General features: G+C 39.5%; 3 protein-coding genes across 5 annotated transcripts; 2 read left to right on the top strand and 1 right to left on the bottom strand.

Moving 5' to 3' along the window:
- On the top strand, nucleotides 130–6,221 carry LOC8071899 (probable protein phosphatase 2C 67). 2 transcript variants are annotated; one of them, XM_002462133.2, is made up of 11 exons: nucleotides 130–290; nucleotides 607–975; nucleotides 1,060–1,168; nucleotides 1,682–1,718; nucleotides 2,289–2,333; nucleotides 2,794–2,846; nucleotides 3,286–3,447; nucleotides 4,025–4,108; nucleotides 4,939–5,028; nucleotides 5,114–5,161; nucleotides 5,714–6,221. In XM_002462133.2, the coding sequence occupies exons 2-11, from the start codon at nucleotides 629–631 to the stop codon at nucleotides 5,819–5,821; spliced, it is 1,083 nt and encodes a 360-aa protein (XP_002462178.1). In that variant the 5' UTR covers nucleotides 130–290; nucleotides 607–628; the 3' UTR covers nucleotides 5,822–6,221. The 2 variants fall into 2 exon arrangements, with proteins under 2 accessions (XP_002462178.1, XP_021309970.1); XM_021454295.1 differs by having other exon boundaries at nucleotides 145–511.
- On the top strand, nucleotides 8,890–11,388 carry LOC8065469 (GDP-fucose transporter 1). 2 transcript variants are annotated; one of them, XM_002462132.2, is made up of 2 exons: nucleotides 8,890–9,039; nucleotides 9,982–11,388. In XM_002462132.2, exon 2 carries the CDS (start codon nucleotides 9,999–10,001, stop codon nucleotides 11,013–11,015), a length of 1,017 nt encoding a protein of 338 aa, XP_002462177.1. In that variant the 5' UTR covers nucleotides 8,890–9,039; nucleotides 9,982–9,998; the 3' UTR covers nucleotides 11,016–11,388. The 2 variants fall into 2 exon arrangements, with proteins under 2 accessions (XP_002462177.1, XP_021309723.1); XM_021454048.1 differs by lacking the exon at nucleotides 8,890–9,039 and adding an exon at nucleotides 9,053–9,445.
- Nucleotides 12,386–16,377, bottom strand: LOC8065468 (peroxisome biogenesis protein 3-2). The gene is made up of 7 exons (XM_002459983.2): nucleotides 16,189–16,377; nucleotides 15,905–16,069; nucleotides 15,098–15,297; nucleotides 14,849–14,979; nucleotides 14,532–14,659; nucleotides 13,756–13,995; nucleotides 12,386–13,116 (listed from the first exon to the last, which is right to left on the bottom strand). Exons 1-7 carry the CDS (start codon nucleotides 16,203–16,205, stop codon nucleotides 12,864–12,866), a joined length of 1,134 nt encoding a protein of 377 aa, XP_002460028.1. The 5' UTR covers nucleotides 16,206–16,377; the 3' UTR covers nucleotides 12,386–12,863.

Below are 19,953 nucleotides of genomic sequence, written 5' to 3'. Positions count from 1 at the left end.
CCCAAATGTCAAACGATATGTGTTTTTAAAACTTTTTTATAAATATATAAATACAAAGCCTATTTTGTAAAACAGTTGGCACGCTCGGCGTCTTTGGCAAGCATGAACCAGTCGGCTGAGTAACCTGACATGTGGGTCCCACGTGGCTCCCTGTTTTACTTCTCCCGTATTGCCATGCCCTCCCTCGCCCTTGTTGCTGTCTCCCTCTCGGCCCCTCGTCGCCTTCTTCCTGGCCGCGCCGCCCTTGCTCTGGTCTGGCGGTCTCCCCCTTAGCCGGCGAAGAGCGACAGGTACGCGTTCGTCCCTTCCTTCCCTTCACTTCCCTCTTTGCGAAATCGAGCACCCGAAACCCTAAGTAAGCTATTTGTATTCGGATTCGGATCTGACCCAATTTCCATGGATATATATGTGTATTACATACCCCACTAACTTCGATTTCTGGCAAAACCAATTATCGGATATAAACCATGCCCTATAATGGATGCGCCCATGACTGTGCTGCATGTTTCAGGTGATTTTTTTTTTTGTTTTTCAAAAAAAAAATTGAGTTGCGAAATTTCAGAGCATAGTCTCCTCACTAAGTTCCGCCCCCTGTTTGGATTCTAGGCCCAATAAATAAATAATCACCATGGCTCATCAGAAGCGTGAAGGCAGCTCCACTGATGATGATGGTACATCCAAGCGCCTCAAAGGCACCGACACTGCTTCTGAAACGGGGGGCAGTGTAAAGGCTAGTGTTTCACAGCAAATGGATGCTGAAGCTAGGAGAAACTGCCAGAAGGATAGCCAAGCGCCATCGGCCAAATGCGTTTCGGATGGGGAAGCCGCTGCAAACTCTCAGGTTTCGGGCGAGCGGAAGATGGTACTGACTGCCGTCGAGGCAGATGCGGCCGAGGACAAGGGCTGCAGGCACACTATGGAGGACGCCTGGGTGGTGCTCCCCAATGCTGATGCAGAAACCCCAGGAAGTTTGAGGTGATCATCTTTCCTGTTCATGTTAAGTACCCACGTGCACTGCTGTGCTGATGCGTGTAGTTTGAGGTGTGCTGGATGGTGCAGGTGCGCGCATTTTGCGATTTATGATGGGCATGGTGGTCGCTTGGCGGCAGATTATGCACAGAAGCATTTGCATCAGAATGTCATCGCTGCAGGATTACCACGTGAGTTGGTCTGTTTACCTTTTCTGCTGCTTTTTTGAGTGTTTCCATTAGTTGTTATTGATGCTTTTATTCTGTATTCAACTTCTCTTGTGGGCATTTTTTTTTGCTAAGGTTCCATAGCTTCACATTTTCTTGCTATGCAAAATGTCCATGATTTAAATTGTTGATTTGCCATGCCATTCATAATTAAGATATTCCTAGTTCATTTTAGATTCACCTGTCTTAAATACTGCTATGGGTGAAAACGGTACGGATATTTTTTGACCGTATTCGAGAATCTGTTTAGAGGGGTTTATATCCGTTCATATTCAAGTCCGGATATTCAACATCCAATATTGTATCCATATTTGAATACTCAAATCGTACATTTATGACATTGATATCTAATCATATCCTATCCAGCATGGTTCACACTATCCGTATTCGAATTCGAATCCGGACAGAAATATGAAAACAAATGTAAGATATCCGTTCGTATCCAATCTGTTTTCGTCCCTAAATACTGCCCAATTGTTTTGCAGATGGATGTTAAAGCTGCAAAGAAGGCCGTAATTGAAGGTATTCAGTGCATCAAAGTTAATTATTACTTGCTCCTAGCCTGTCTAGGCACTACTAGTCTCAGTCTGTACTGTAAGAGAGAATATTCTACTTCTAGATTTGCCATGCTCAGAATCTTACTTTTCAAATGGGTTCAATTTTTCGTTTGATTCACTCTCTCACTATTCTTTGATACTTCCAGATTCCATAGTCTATTATTCACATAGTCTATTATTCACATAAGAAACAAACTTGACCTTACGAAAATTATGCTGCTGCATTGATGAGCTTGTGATAGAATTAACAATTTATTTCACTAGCTAGCATTCTAGAATATGATACATAATTTCTGGAGTACTGTAAATGGGGATTTCCACCTTGTATGCTGTCTTAAGGTTTCAAGAGGGATATAATAGACTTAAACCTTTTCTTAATATTTTTGTTTTCTTGTAAGCATTTTGACTCTGTAGCTAATGTCTCTCTGTGCAACTTTGATGCTTCTCTCTTCTTCTTTTTTCCCTTCTTACAGTGTCAATCAAATGTTTGGGATTGGTATTTTGTAAGTTCTCTAATGCTTATTTCTGCCTGCAGGTTTCCGTAGGACTGATGAATCTTTACTGCAAGAAAGTACTAAAGGTAGGAAACAGTTTTTTTTCTGTTCATCTGCGATACCCACTGTGTTCTACACTATCTAGGCACTTATTATATAGATTTGCCCTGCCAGTAGATCTTGGGCCTAGTATAGTGACTACATACATGATAGTACAAGTACCTGGCAAGGCTATCATGTTTGCTTATGTATTTAGTATTCTTCAGAGTTACCTTCTTGTAAGCTGTGACATATTACTGAGAAATGTACTGTGTAGAACTGTAGATCCATCCTAAGGTCATATATCACCTCCTTCAGTAATTAGAAATCATTAATGCATTGTTACGATGGTGCTGTAAGAGACATTTAATTGTGTCCAGTACGTGTTTGGTGTTGCCAAGAAAATTGGTGTGTTCAAAAACACTGCTGTCTAGATTCCAGTAGTTTCCTTTTGGTTACTTTTGTGTCGTGACTATGAATACTCATGTCCTATTATAACATCTGTAGGAAATTGGCAAGATGGTGCGACAGCTGTATGCGTTTGGATCCTAGGACAGACGGTCAGTAAACAGTATCCAGGAAAAGTTTCGATCTTGGGATTTTTTTGTTTGTTTTGTCTTTTAGAACATTGGGGGCTTGTTTTATGCCATTGTTTCTTTCTTCAGTAAATATGTAGGTTTAGTTTCCATTCTGCGTCAGAAAATCTGGAATTTCTTCACTGGGTGCATGATTTTTTTTATCGCCCACGTGCTTTCTTTAAAGTTTGCCATCCCTAATGTTATCTGCTATAAGTTCATATGCAAACATCATAATCCACACATTGGTTTCTTATGTGTAAGAAACTAGATGACACGTCGTGATCCATTTGGTACTTGAATGCTAAGTAATCTAATACGATTAGCATGCTTTCTTATTTACAATTTACAATTTACAACATGGAAGTGTCAAATCAAAGTAAAACCCATTCTACAATGTTTCCTATTGTCTTAAAAAATCTAGGTTGTAGTTGCGAATGCTGGAGATGCTAAAGCAGTATTGGCTCGTTCTGTTTCAACCGAGGGTGAAGGTATGGTTAATGAGACCAAAAGTCAACTAAAGGCTATTGTTTTGACAAGAGAACATAAAGCCATCTTTCCACAGGAGCGCTCCCGAATCCAGAAGGTAATATGTTTTATATGTTCAATTTCATTTCTTTTCTCACTTTTCCTTTGCTGACTTAAGTTCATCAGTTTCATAAGGAACCTCAACAATTTCTGTTATATGTACCGTCACTTGTTGTCACCAATTCCCTAATCCCTACTTTGTTATAGAACTTATAATAGCCAATGTAATTGTGCTGTATCCATTTTATGTTATCATATCGTTTGTATCTAGTTTGACTATGGTAGAGATATGAACTGAAGCACTGAATTCTCTTACCTTGCTGATCATCTTTTCATTTATTTATTTTCAAAATATTGTTACATAAACAGTTGGAGATGAACACTTATGTATCCATTCTGTGTATACCCACCTAGCCTTTATTCTATCACTCAGTTTTATTGCTAGGACTTGTGTAGTACATGCTTTGTAAAGAGTTGCCCCTTCGTTATTTTTCTACGGTCTCATTTTGTTCCCTCTGTTATGGTTATGATATCAGTATGCACTATTTAGTTCAAACTTTTGTTTCGGGAAATTAGATTTTTATTTGTATATCGATACTAACTCATGAGACTTTTCACCTTGTGCTCTTACTAAGGCTGGAGGTTCTGTTGGTTCTAATGGAAGATTACAAGGTCGTATTGAAGTATCAAGGGCATTTGGTGATCGCCAATTTAAGAAGGTTTGCTGATAAAAGCTTATTTGGTCACTACTTGAGTCTGCTCTTTTATCTGTTTATTTGGAAAATATATGGTATTTGGTTACTTAGTTGAATGTACAGCAATGATGCACAGCAATCTTTGCTCTGTATGCTAGACATGTGGCTTCGCTGATTATTTTATTGTATATACTATTAAGAAATAAGAATACTGCTTCTTGAAACTTTTATAGTCAATAATGAGGAATTAAGTTAGCTTAGTGGCTAGGAGGTGAGGATGTGTAATGTAAGCCAGCACACCCTGGTTCCAGTCCTCTTTGGCTTGAATTTGGGTGAGCTACATGTAAAATGCCTTAGTTCTGCCATGGTGGTCTAATATATTTTTCTCTAGGATTTAACCACTAAAGAATTTGGTTATGTAAGTTCCTGAAGATACATAGTTGTAAATAGGATTAGTTGATTTACTGTTTCTTAAAATGTGATTAACTTTTTCGAATATATGATGTGCCTTTGAAAGAAAAAGTCACTTGGTCAGTGCAGCAGAGTCGATGGAAACACAAGAAAATCTTTAACATAAACCCAAAAAATTTCTTGTATCATCAAAATTTTCAATTATCTTTATGGTAATTGTGACATCCAAGAGTCATGTGTTTGTATTAGGACAAGAGGTTCACATGCTGACTTATGCACACTGTAATGATGGACTGTATTATATTAGCAAAAAGAAAGGTTGTCTAGTGAATAATTTTTTTGGGCACTCTTAAAAGGCTCATACTGTAAAGGGGAAAGTGCTGCCATTATTTTCTTTTCATTGTAAATTTTCATTTTTCAGTTTGAACTTCAAAACAATGCAGGTTGGGTTGATTGCAACTCCAGATGTCCACTCCTTTGAACTTACAAAGAAAGATCATTTCATCATTCTAGGGTGCGATGGCTTATGGGGAGTATGTTCATTTCCCTCCCTCTAGTTTGCTCTGCACCAGTTATTGTTTCTAAACCCTGAAATTTGATTTATACCTGTGTACCCAGGTATTTGGGCCAGGCGATGCTGTTGAATTTGTTCAGAATCAGCTGAAGGTTCTTTCCCCAACGATCCAAAATCTATATGTAGTTGTATTTCCCTGTATTTACCAGATAATGTGTTCTTTTTTTTTCCTAAGACATAGTAGAGCTGCATATCTATTATATTAAGAACAGATAATGTGTTCTCTACTATGTTAAAAACCATTTAGCCTATAATCAGAAGACACTGGTAGGAATTCTGTAACCCTATTTAGACAAATTGATATTAGATTCACTTGTTAAAATGTTTACCCAGTATACCATGAGTTTTACATACTGGCTATTTATTACGAAATCTGAATGGCATACTTGAACATAGATGATAGTTACTGTCTATGTTCCAAATTATAAGTCGTTTTCACTTTTCTCAATACATGGATTTTACTTTGTATCTAGGCATAGTGTATATTTAGGTCCATAGCTACGCAAGATGTATCTAGAAAAGTCAAAACGACTTAGAATTTGGAACGGAGGTAGTATTTCTTATAGCTTAGCTCTTTTTTCTGTTTTTCACCCATAGTTCTGCTCTTTGACCCGCATTTTTTATTCAATTTACAAATACTGCAGGAGACCTCATCAGCCACGCTCGCAGTGCGCCGCCTCGTGAAGGAAGCTATTCGCGAGAGGCGATGCAAGGATAACTGCACTGCTGTTTTGGTCGTCTTCAAGCACTAGCGATCGGCCTAATTCCCTTATGCTCTCGTCAGGCCTAGAAAGAATTAGCTGATAAAGAACAATGTTTGAAGTGTAGCTAGTTGGACTTGGAACTCTTGCTTTGTCAGTTTCGATTTGATGTGACCTATTATTACACCATCCATACTCATTTGAAAATACTCCCTGCATTCCAAATTATAACTTGTTTTAGCTTTTCTAGGTACAAAATTTTTTACTACATATCTAGACAGTGTATATCTAGTGCACAGTAAAAATTATGTGCCTAGAAAAGTCAAAAGACCTATAGTTTGAAACAGAGGGAGTAGAAATCAAACTTTTGGAACACTCAGTTTCAAAAAGTTACTGGTACTTGTTTGTCAACTCTGTATACCAGAATTAACCAGGGTTTATATTCCAACTAGAGTTTGGTGTGGACTATCGAGCTATTTTTTTCCTAGTAAAGTAGTAAAAGCTCTTTTACATTGTTCTGAAAAGAAAAGAAAAGAAAATGGTCAAAGGTGCCTTTTTTTTTTTGGGTTCAGATCTCTTAGGGCACTCACAATGCAGACTCTATCATGGAGTCTAAAGTTATTTATTACCTCGAACAATGTGGACTTGGAGTCTAAATAAGACTTAGAGTCTTATTTTTTTCTACCTCTTTCTTCAATAAATATGCTGCCACATCAATAAAATACCATAAATAATATGTAATTAATTGTCTTGGACTCTGTGATAGAGTCTTGCATTGGGAGTGCCCTTATACCGCAAAGTGAAGTTGATGCCCGATCTCAGGGGGAGAGGTAGAGACCAGATCTTTTATACCGCAAAGTGCAGAGTGATCTGACTTGCTTTAAACAAAAGTTGTTCTCAAATCGAGTAGGGCTGCAGTCTCGGTATTCATAAATTGTTCTACTATATGCATGTACTGTATCAGAAAATGGTCATTAGCTCGGAATTCTATGCTGCCACTTGTCAGTTTTCAACGGGGAAAGGATGCTCTAATATACATTTAAGTCTTTGAGACTCGCGTGTACCGAGGTCATTGCGATCAATGAGGCCATGATGCGTAAATTTTGATCAGTCATAGTCAGCGCTCAAAAGGAGTAGCAGTCGTTCGTCCTTGAAGGAAGATAAGGTAGATCGGGAAGAAAGCCTATCTTTTCTTGCTTGAACCGTCTACGCCTCTCCGGTGAGAACTTGTCAATATTTATAGCGTAGGTTGATGCTTATGCTAAAATTCTGTTTGAGAAAAATACTATTCATTCGCTGAAAAGTATTACTAAAGTAGTACAACAGTTTATTAGGAATTATAAAGTATGGAGTTAATCTCCAAAGTTAACATTTCATTGTTGGTTTAATTGAACAACAATCGGTTTCAAAGTAATTTTGACATATGAAACTAATTTAACTACAGTTACTCATGTAGACTTTACTTTTATGAAGATACTTTGACCCGGTGAGTACTCCACGTTGGTTAGGGAAAAAAAAGAAATCCACTGTGCCTACATGATATTCAGAGAGTGTCTGGGACTACTCTGCTTCTGTTATTCTAGCTCAGTATTATCAAACACCCCCAACTCCAGGAACTCCGCTCCAAACAAAGGTGGAGCTGGAAGTCAATCAGGGGCATAATAAATCATGTGCCAGTATCACCTGCTCTACAAACTCCACGGTGAAGTTGCTCCATGGCGAAGTTAGTGGAGCAAAGTTAGAAAAACTGGAGCAAAGCAGTGACAAACACCCCCCTCCCTCCGGGTGGATTTCTTGGATCCGATATTTGCATTGTTAAGAAATTTTGAATCTAGAGCTACACATACGCCAAGAGCATTAGATAAATCATTTGTTTATATTTGAGACCATAATAAGTATAAATATCTAAATCACTTTGATGTAGTTATACACTATACTACACAATTTTTTTCTGCAGGCAAGTGTTTTGGGTTAACGGAGATAGGCAAAGTATTTGCCACCGCTCGCCTTCCTTAACTAATTTAACGTAGGCAGTCGCTTTTGTTCGCTGGTCTAAAAAGTCATGGCTAAAATTACTGTTGTTTCATTTATTGTGAGAAAAAATACTACTAACTGGTAGAAAAAATATGGCTGATAAAACAAGTGAACGTGCTCTAATTGATTGATTGGTTCCTAGACGAGCTTATCTTGTCTTGCCTCGTCGGTTCAAGAGATCAAAAGTCCAAAACCTTACCACTTTACAGGGTCGACATTGGGTCTCATCAAATATACGTTCGGTCTTTGGTTTTCTCAAGATTTTGGCTATCTAATAAAAATGAAGACGGGTATAATTACAGGATCGTACTAAAGACTAAGCAATTAAATTTGGTCATTTCAGTTAACTTTTGGGTCTTAGATCGAACTAATAGAATATTTTTCGAGACATGTTTTGACAGCAGACTTTGGCATTAATTTCTTTATCTTAAAGAATGTTTTGATAGTAAACTATCACAAGATCAATGCAAGATTTGCTCTTCCGCATTAGCAAATAAAGGTAATAAGTTATATATATTAACCACCTATTCCAACACATATCGCCACAACAATTCTCGATTGGCAAGGCAAGACAAACTTTGCTTGAGGCACACGTATGTATACACATATATTCACCCTTAAGTCATTTTTCAGTTTGGGGGCATCATCGATTCATATAAGATCAAAGCCTGCATGCCACAACAAAAAAGAAAGATCGGAATAGGGGAAGGGACACCTATATTATTCATAATAAAAGCCAAGTAAAAATTGTACAAGTATTTCATACTGCCAATGTGAAATAGATTTGAACTAGATAGATAGATAAATATAGATCTTTTGTAGTTAACATGCAAGAGTCTACAAATATAGACTCAACCTAGATATGGGTTTTGAATGAAGCTGTGCCAACCTAGATATGTATTTTGTCTATCGAAAAGGAGTACATAATTGCATGCAAGAAACAGGTATACAGAATTATCAATGGATAGGTCCAAGCACAGAGTATCTATCGCTTTCACATATTAAGTCCCTGTGATGTGATCACATTCAACTTTTTTAATTGGTTTGGATTTGAAGCTTCTTCCTTCTCCTCCTCAAGTCACCATATAAACCAATCAGCTCCCATCCCAGGCCACACACACAAACACACACCACACACACACACAGAGCCAGGCATTGCACTTGCCTTGCACAAGCCCCGGAGGAGCCCCACACCCAGCGGCGGACGGAATGCGGCTGCGCCTGGGACTGCCTCAGTACGCCTCTCTCACTCCCCGGCTCCCCCGTTCCTTCTCCCCGCTCCGTTCGTCAGATTGTCTCTTGGGACGGCCGCACTCGGTCCTCCAGGATCTGCTGAAGGCACGCACTGGCTTTTTCAGTTTCCCTTTCCTTTTCTTGGCAACACGCATATCCAAGAAATCTGCAGAAATCACTAGGCAAATTGGGATTTTGGGCCCAAATCTTTCCTCATACAATTGGTAGCTGATTGGCCGCGTGATTCGAGCGCCAACATTAGCCTCCGCTTGTTGAAATCTTTGTCCGGTGTGGTGGACTCGGTCGTTGAAACCCGTCACCTGATTACTTGGGTTGTTTCCCTTGCTGTTGAGCTTTGTGATGTGAAGCCGCCAATTGTTCATTACATTTTGGAACGTTTACTGTCTGGTGAGCGAAACGATGTATCTTCTATTTGGAGTTTTAGTACTTGGTGTTGTTTCTACATTGGAAGATTTGTCGGTGTTAGTATTCGTATACACATACTTCTATTCATATAAATTGGTGTGTTACACCTTAGTCCGGGTTTGGGCCAGTAGTTTAAGTAAATTCTACTGCTCTAAGGAGCCAGCAAGCACAGTGGATCAATCATCTCTGCCCTAATGTGGCATGAGTTGTAATTTTGTGTTACAAGTAGTGTCAATTAATTATTTTTTGTAGATCTATTGATAAATTGTCTGAAATCTCGGAGAAAATGACTTGAAATCTGGCATTCTGTTGACCATTCCAATTCTCCATGTTGTTGATGTTGTTACCTTGAAATTTTTATAACCAGTTAGCAATTCAATAGTATGTGTGTGTTTCATTGTTATGCGCCTAGGCTTGCTTTATTTTATTTCAGAAGCAAAACAGACTGCTGTGTAGTTGGACTATCTAGGAATTAGTTTTGCTATTTGAATGCTTTGCTAACACTGAACCGATTGCAGGTGAACATTCTGCTCTGATGGCGAAGCAGTATTACGCTACGAGCAGCCTCGTGGTTGGGTACGCTCTGTGCTCGAGTCTGCTCTCAATCATCAACAAGTATGCTGTGACAAAGTTCGGTTACCCTGGCCTCCTAACTGCTCTACAGTACTTGACATCTGCTGGTGGTGTTTGGATCCTTGGAAAGCTCGGCTTTCTCACCCATGACCCCTTCAACTTGGAGACTGCAAAAAAGTTTGCACCGGCTGCTCTTGTCTTCTACCTAGCCATATTCACCAATACAAATCTCCTCCGCCATGCCAATGTAGATACGTTCATAGTTTTCAGATCCTTGACCCCGCTTTTGGTTGCTATTGCCGACACAACTTTCAGGAAGCAACCATGTCCATCAAAGTTCACATTCCTATCCCTTGTGGTCATCTTGGGAGGAGCAGTTGGCTATGTGATGACAGATTCAGCATTCAGCATCACAGCATACTCATGGGCACTTGCATATCTGGTGACCATAACAACTGAAATGGTGTACATCAAGCACATTGTGACAAACCTGGGGCTCAACACCTGGGGCTTTGTGCTTTACAACAACTTTCTTTCCTTGATGCTGGCCCCGATCTTTTGGTTCCTTACAGGGGAGCACAAGTCAGTCTTTGCAGCGATGGAATCAAGGGGCGAAGGCTGGTTTCACCTGGATGCCTTTGTAGCAGTGGCATTGTCATGCGTGTTTGGGTTGCTCATTAGTTTCTTTGGTTTTGCAGCGAGAAGAGCTGTATCAGCAACCGCATTTACCGTCACTGGGGTTGTGAATAAGTTCCTCACCGTGGCTATCAATGTCATGATCTGGGACAAGCATGCAACTGCATATGGTTTGGTTTGCTTACTGTTCACTATTGTCGGTGGAGTACTCTATCAGCAATCAGTTACAGTGAAAGGAAACAGCGCAGCGCAGCGTGAGCTGGTACCCGAACAACCTAAGGAGGGCAATGACAGCAAAGAGTTTGATGAGGAGAAACAAAGCTTAGTTTCTTCAGCTAAATAATACAGTGCACAAATCACTTGCATGTAGGATTCGTTTGCAGATTTATTCTTTGGCCTTTGAATAGGCTGGTTTATGTGTCTGATCCTTGAAACGAATCAAACATGAGGGAATACTAGTGGAAGTAGTACTTCCGTCGAAGGTAGTTCTGCTGTTGTTTTGGATTGCACTAAAACTGCAATACTATGTTCACTACTGATATGTAGGTCTGCTAGTGTAGCTGATAAAAGCAGTTTTTGATATTGCATATTTTCTTTTTCAAAATTTCATTTTATGTGTCTGACAGTTGTTCTACGATAAATATTGCTCTTCAATATTCTTTAGTAAAATGACTTAGCATGGAGTAATTTACAGTGCTTGATGCAGTCCTGTGGCACCCCTCTCGTTGTCATACATTTCAATGCCTATTTTTGTGCAATTATTTTCCCTTTAAAATTAGCAAGTACTTTGTCATATTTGGTCAGAATTGTTAGACAGTACAACATTTATCCTTTCCAATCTTGTACGATGGCTGCTCCCCACGTTTTACATGAAAATGTGCTGTTGGTGGTATGCCCTACTTGCTATCTGAATGAGCATCTTAAGCCAGGAGAATTTCATGCTTAGGAGCAAGAACAAGAAGACGACGAAGTACTATTTCCCGAATTAACAAAAATTAGACGTGCACTTGTATGCACTACATGTTGGATGAAAATTTTCAGGAAATTCAATTCTTTCCGTGGTAAATTTGTGGAATGGAATTAAGCATATGCTTGTAGATATTTACCAGACGTGTGGGCCAGAATATATTGCAGACTGAGTGGAGCGAGGTCACCGCTTACAGTTACAGAGCAGTCCGTAAGACAACAATTATCATTGTGTACGCTCCTGAAAACATAACACAATGCTCCGCCAATCATCCCTAGGTCATCATCTTCTTGCTCCCCATTGTTGATTCTCGTGTCAAACTGAATTGGAACATTTGTAGCCAATGCGATGCTAATCTTACTTAGGACTGGTTACTTAATGGCCCCTTATAGAAAACCAAGAACAGTAATAATCTCCCCTCCACCGAAGATTATTACTGTACTCACTATCTTTCTCCACAACGGTTGAACCAAATTTCAGTACCGAACAGCAACAAAACAAAATTACAAAGTTTGGAAGCATCAGAGAGTTTGGGAAGAAGAGACCTTGCGTGCAGAATTATGCACAGGTAAGGCTTCCCTTCTCTGGGCCCCACCTTTGTGTCAGATCTTTTGGCACTAATGACATGTAAAGTAGCCTAGACTGCAATGGATTGGCTACGCATGTATAGGAACCAGAAGAAATCGTATTCTCAGAATGAACAGATGTTATCAGTTCGTACGAATTCATGACAGTTCACCACAATATAATGCAAGAAACACAGCTGCTTCAAACAATCAGTCAATCCAGTTCTTCCCAAAGCAAAACTGAACAAGAAAAATCATATGCCTGCAGATCGCAAACTGTGGGCTCGAATATTCATTCAACCAACACAAGACTCAACTGACTTGCAATGTATACATTAACCATTTGTGGCCAGTAAAACATTTGAACATCTGCCATCGTGTAAGCTCCCAAAAATATAGCAAAAATAGCAGGCCCAGTGCGTGTGATTCTATCTAGACGTGCGCAACCAAAACTTCAAAGAAAGAAAGAATCCAAATGGAAGGAACTTTACTCAGTTCCTGTTAGCAACAACGGAATATCTCAGTATATACAGGGCAGCAATGGGCTCTCCACGTTTGTTGGTTTCCTGATTTGGAGTCATTTCAACATCCACATATACCACCAGATCTTTGGAGCCAAAATTCAGAAGCAAGTGTTCTTTTCACATCGATGTACAGATTATGCTTCTGGTGGCATGTTTGCGTAGAGGAATGTGTAGAAGAGTTCCACTTCAGGCATACTTCGGATGATCTGAATGTGTTTGTTCTTGTTTGGCTCCTCAAGTAACGGGGAACTCAAATGACCAACTTTGGGCAAGAGCGTCGCTAGGGGCAATCCCGATCCTGGAGTTACAATCTGCACAGCCAGGTCCTCTACCACCACTTCTGCTATCTTCCTTAGTGACCTCTCCATGATATTTCTGAAATCATCACTGCAATAACACAGGTCCAAATGGTTATGTAATTTACTCATGGAGGCAACCACAAACACCAAAAGAATCAACCACATGCAAGCCATTAGCTTCAGACAGAGAAAATAATTATTCTGTGCATGGCACATCCTTACACTAAAAACTTCTCTCACAAGTCGCAACAGAGTAACTGTTATCATCTGCTCATAAATATGTATACAAATATGATATTTTCCAAATCATCATTAATGCACACAAAAAGACTACTCCTAAATACAGAGCACCCTTGTTGCTCCGTTGTAGATTAAATAATAATGTTAATGATACCAGTGAAGTTCAGGATTGTGGTAAATACAACAAAGGAAGTTCATAATAGCATGGCATAGAGAAACTACTGTAGCATCTAATTGTATTAATTTGCTTTACTCTTTCTCATTCTGGATCCCCATATATAGTATACAAAAGCAAAAGTAACAAGTTAGGTCAATACAAGTCACATGGCATATGACAACGATTACAAAGTAATTTATTAGATAATGATAGAAGCATTAATGAATTCAAAGTTAACAACAGATTTGAGCAAAGAAAAACTGCATTGTTGTGATGCAAACCGTGAACTTGCAATAACTGAACAGAGCTTAATGCATAATGCAATATTACCTTGCCAGTACTATTCGTGTCTCAGACATTAGTTGGTCTAGCTTTCTGAAATCATTCAGGAGTGATGAATCATCAAAGCCACTACTGGACACAGCCATCAACTGTGCATAAACAGAGGGATTCTCAGGAACAAGATAATTTATCCATGAGTTATCTTCACAAAGACCCATGAATGTGTCCAATATTTGTATTACTGTTTGCAATACTTGGTCCATGTTCATACGGTCTTTCAGTTGCTTCCTGCAAAATTTTCACATGTCAAAACTCAGTATCAATAAGGGGAAATACACAACCAGGAAAAAAAATTCCAGATAGTAGCCAGACAGTTATTTCTGGGAACCAGCAGAAGCGGCCATACACCTAACTGATTCTGGGTAGTTTTTTTTATATATATAGATTCTGGGCAGATTTTAGCAGATACCGTTATGATACTCAGAATTGTAAACTGTTTAAGACACAAGTTGGATACGATGGAACGAAATCCAAATTGAGAAATGAGGTAGCTGGAAAGCCATTGCAAACCAGCTGGTTGACAGGCAGTTAATGGTACAACTTTCATCATTGGATTTCCAAGAAAAAGGAAATGAGACATTGTAAACAAAACTAGCTAATTTGCACTGAATACAGAAGTGTGGATACTTTTGATGATTCAGTGTGCACGAATTTCAGCATTTAATATGAACAAGCATTATGCTATAAAAAAATAGATGCATATTCCATGATTGGTTGAAATTGCTGGTTACAACTATCATAAGGATAGGAGAAGATATATTTACTCTTTTAGGACTTCTGTTGCTGCACGCTGCATTTGCGTTATGAATGCAGTGATTTTGTCAGTGACAAGATAATCAGCCATTGCAAGGAAGCTCTTGTGTCCATTTTCACTAAAGGTGTCAGATTCTGCCTACAAAAGAAGTGAGACGTTTCCATGTCAGGAAGCAGCTTGAACCCAAGTTAAGTCAGTGTTCTAACATAATTGCAATTATTTAACCATCTAGAGTGCAGGTATCAATAAGTGGAGCAAGAAATAAATGAAAGTCATTCATATGAAAATGCTTGAGCATAGAATGTGGAGCCTGGAGCATAGATCTACCTGCAACTGTGCACCATTGGTACCCCGGGCAATATCTAAGTAGAGATGCCTGCCTAATATGGTGACCTGAACTCTAACGTACAAGCTAAGCAATGTCATTGCCCACATTGAAGAAACTGTCTTTGTGAAACCTAAGAGATTGGAGAAGCCAGAAAAACAATAACATCGTTAGAAATTCATATTTATGATTAGACAATGAATAGACCCAGCAAGTTATGCATAGCACAGATAAGATAAGAAATTGCATACTCTTAATTTTAATCTCCTCCCAAGTATCATACTTCTCCTTTGGTGTCAGTGCACTTGAGTCTACCTTCCCTTGACGTAGCTTGTCCGTCAATTTCGAAATATCCAGTTCACTTGCTACCTTATCACTGAGATGATGCATGGCCAAAGGCAATGTTGTAGTGTCGCAGATCCTCTTCACCTTCTCAAAGTGTGCCTGGAGCCTACAATGAAATAGAAGCATTCAAAAGAATTAGAATGCAAGCTGGTTTACTAAATATGGTGGCACATGCTTATTCTGAAACAGGAGCAGTTTCTATGATTAATACTAGTACAGCAGAAGAAATAAGAAGTGGACCCGATGTTTCTCCAGCAAATATTTGCCCTATCACGTAATTAACATGAACATGTAATGGTGCCAGTTATGACCATTAAAATCCGTGATAATAATGGTCTAAACAACCTAAATAAGGTGGGACGAGAACCTATGTCAGCTGGTCTATCAAAACATGTGAGCTTACTAAAACAAGTGCCAAGTTAGCATCGTTCTGGTCCAATTCAGCTGCGAATTGAATGAACCCTCAACCCAATCGAGCGCAACCAAGACACTAGACAAAATCCATGCGGAGCCCCAGGGCCCAGGCTGAGCTTTGTGAATTGGGGGGCGAAGCGAATTCCCCTCTCAGGGCAGAGGCAGGCAGCGGAGCAATCAAGAACAGGAGCGCGCAGCCCCAAGGGCAAAGGCAATGCAAGAAGTAGCAGCAGTAGAGAGAAACCCAAGCAATCCAGCCTCGGGCGGGAGGAAGGAGGGGGAGTAGAGTAAGCTCTTACTGGTCTTTGACGAGGTCCTCGGCGGCCTGCTCCTCCATGGCGCGCAGCTGCTGGACCCGCACGAGCTGGGCGCGTCGCGCGTCGTAGAAGCGGTAGGCGGCGTACCCCACCCCGGCGACGCCCATGGAGACGAGGATCTTGCGGCGGTGCCGCGCCCAGAACCCCCTGCACGCACGCCACGCCACGCCACGCAGAAAGGGGAGCGCCGTCAGGCAATCCGCCGAACGCTTTGCTGGTAGGCCACGGGAGAGGCGAAATCTACAAACCCCACTAGAATCACTCACCTTGCCGAGGCCAGCATGGCGGCCGGGGATTGAGGTCGCGAGTGGGCGAATCCGGCGACGGCGACGGCGAGGCTGGGTTGGTCTGCCTGCGGCTGCGGTGGTCGGGATCAAGAAGGCATGGAGGACTGGAGGAGGGGCGTTGAGAGTTGAGAGTCCTGGTGGAGACTGGAGAGACCGGATTCCAGACTAGAGCCTCCTTGTACGAATACGATTTCTCCAGAGGGGGTAAACGCAAAATGACCGAGGTCTTGTATGTGGGCCCACCGGTCGACGGGGGGTGCCCTGGCGCGAGGCCCCACTGCCTCTTCTCTCTTCTGCAGTGCCGCAGGTTTGGATGCCCTCGGAATTCAATTTTGAAGGAAAAAAAAAGATGGGACAGATCAATATATATTTGATTTTTTTTAAAAAAAGAATTGGGTGGATCGGTCAATCCTATAATTAAGGGTGTTCATTTAGACGAAAAAACATAGAAAATGAAATTGTCCCCTCCGTGGAATATCCTCTCGCCATTTGTTTTTTTATAAGGCAATAGTTTCACATGGTATAGTCTTTCAAATTACACTATACTTATAAACTTATAGTACTTAAATAATATGTATAATTATAAATCTAACTATATCACAATTACATATTGAATACATCCTCTCGGATGGAAACTCTATTTCTAGCTGGAGTTTTCTTTTAAAAAAAACCAAGCATTTTCTTTTATTCGAATGACAACATATACATATGCTCACATTCGTCCGTATATTAGCATATGAGCATACACATTTTACTCATGAGTTATACCCATGTTGTTTAAATTTTAAAAATAATGCTATTAAATTTTAGAATAACTTGAAAAAAAAAACACGAGCCGTGTCAGCTAGTATCGCGCCGAGATGAGATCTCCGTTGAATGTTCTGAGGAGGCCCAAAATGGCCCTTTGAAGTACACGGAGGAGGTGGAGTACATACATTATTGTTGGGGCGCTGTCGTCATTAATAATCATTAAGGCCTTGTTTGGATCGGATTGCTTGAATCTACAAGGATTAAAATGTATTTTGGTTTAAGTTGTATTCGAATTCAACTTAACACATATGAATTGATGTAAATCTAACTATATCAAACAAGGTCTAATTAATGTTGCTTCCAACAGGACAATTGACGAACAGAAAGTGGCTTAGGCCAATCCTAATGGTAATTTCATTTCACTATTTTCAAGACTGATACACCAGCTTTGCAGATTTTAGAGGGTGTTTACCACGGTTCTTCATGAGAGACTCCTGTAGAGAAGTCAGAATTGTTTTGGAGAAGACATAATTTATGATTTCGTCAAAGCGGCTCTGGCTCCTCCGCCTTTTACTTAAAAACAGCTTCTCCAGAAAAACATTTGGCAGGACTCCTCTAGAGGAGGCAGAGCCGGAGCCGAAGAGAAGCCCTGTCAAACAGGCCCTTAGATTAACAAATGAAACTGGCCTCTCAGCAGGGAATTTCATTGAAAGGTTTCAAAGACAAGCTTTAGCAATTAATGTATACATGTTGTTGTAATCAACTGTAACATATGTTTTATGTAGCCACTTGCAGTCAGAATTCTACCACAATTACTTGACGAACTAATTTTCATAAAAACAAAATAAACAAAATAGTAGCCTATATGTAGAAAAAATCAGATGGAAAAATATAGAAAGCATCAATCCATGTGTTTTTCAGTCGTTGGAAACAATCAGACTGACACAGGTATGGTGCTAAAAAAAGTCCTTCTAGACAAAACAATGAACACGGCCTTTTTTTAGTTCCCAAAAAAATTTACAAAATTTTTTAGATTTCTCGTCACATCGAATCTTGCGACAAATGCATAAAGCATTAAATATAAATAAAAAATAATTAATTACACAGTTTACCTATAATTTACGAGACGAATCTTTTAAAAGTTAGTTCATTATTAGATAATATTTATCAAATACAAACAAAAGTGCTATAATATCTATTTTGTAAAATTTTTTAGAACTAAACAAGTCCGCACATGGGCAAACTGCTATAGCAAACAAGCTGAGGCCTTGTTCAGTTTGGAAAAAAATTTGGTTTTGCTTACTGTAGCACTTTCGTTTGTTTGTGACAAATATTGTCCAATTATGGACTAACTAGACTCAAAAGATTCATCTCGCGAATTACAGGTAAACTGTGTAATTAGTATTTGTTTTTATCTATATTTAATATTTCATGCATGTGTTACAAGATTCGATGTGACGGAGAATTTTGAAATTTTTTGGAAAGGCCTGAACTGACAAATTCAGTTCACGGCAAAGAAGAGGGCACGACGACCAAGAATCAAATGAACGAGGATAGTTGTGGCAGTGCATTTGGCTGTGGATCTGGCAGCGCTTGCGAGGATGGTGAAGCCGATGCCCGTTGTTGGAGGTGTTGCCGCATTGGTCCTCTCCCGGCGAGGCACTCGACGAACTCACTGTCGATAGCTTGCAAGGGCCGGCTGCCACACAAATCCTTCGGCGGCGGGGACATCTGTGACGAAGCTGGAGGCGGCATTGCGGCAATGGAGCTGGCGAGGACACAGTCTTAGGCCTTGTTTAGTTCACTCCGAAATCCAAAAACTTTTTTAAGATTTTCCGTCACATTGAATCTTGGAACACATGCATGAAGCATTAGATATAGATGAAAACAAAAACTAATTACACAGTTTGTCTGTAAATCGCGAGATGAATCTTTTGAACTTAGTTAGTCTATGATTAGATAATATTTACCACAAACAAACGAAAGTGCTACAGTACCGAAATCCGAAATCTTTTCGGAACTAAACAAGGCCTTAGTCCCAGCCGGCTACCTCTATGGCCTTAGGCCAGTCTTGTCGCTCGTACAAAAATAAGGTTTTATAAAAATTTTATACACATTAAATATGTTGTGTGGCACTATATATTAATGAAGAGAGATGACGAGAGTTTATAGGAGTAGAGATAGTAGTTTTATAGGAATAAAATTCTTCTACACTATTTTTAAAATATAAGTGTTTTGAAAACTAGGTTATAAAACTCCATTAAGAGTGGTCTTAAAAGTGTCTCTCATAAATAGATTGATGAGTATTCCTTGCCTTCGCATAGATTTTCCTCGGACATCTTTATACCGTGTTTACTTTCAATTGTTTTTTTGCAAAATATGAACAGTAGCACTTTCATTTCTATTTGATAAATATTGTTCAATAATAGATTAACTAGACTCAAAAAATTCATTTCGCAAATTACAAGTAATCTGTATAATTAGTTAATTTTTTATCTATATTTAATGCTCCATGTATGTACCACAAGATTCGATGTGACGTAGAATATGAAAAATTTTATAAAATATTTTGGGAACTAAACAAGACCTAAATTGATAATAATATTACTATTTGTTTTTTTAGAAAATATATTACTATTTGTTGGGTTCAATATGTAGAGCCCAGCCTCCTGGTCTGTGCAGTGAACAAGGCTTTATGCTGCCACATGGGCCAGCCTACAACCATCACCATCTAGGCCCGCTGAACAGTCCAGTCAGTTACCTTTTTGAAAATGGATGAAAAACTAACTTGATGTAAATAGAATCATCCAAACTGTTTTATATAAAGAAAATGTCATGGGCATAAAGAGGGGCGCCGTAGGGCGCAAGTGTCCTAGTTGGGTCTTAAGCCCATTAGTGTTAATTAGTGTCTCTCTTAGTTATTTGTCTATAGGAATAGTACCATATTATCTAGGCACAAGAGGTGTTAGTCCTATGTACCTTTTATATTCAGAG

Source organism: Sorghum bicolor, chromosome 2 (assembly GCF_000003195.3).
Source record: "Sorghum bicolor cultivar BTx623 chromosome 2, Sorghum_bicolor_NCBIv3, whole genome shotgun sequence".
NCBI classification, from domain to species: domain Eukaryota; kingdom Viridiplantae; phylum Streptophyta; class Magnoliopsida; order Poales; family Poaceae; genus Sorghum; species Sorghum bicolor.
Note: the sequence above shows the minus strand (reverse complement) of the source record. Positions and strands in the feature narration are given on the sequence as shown.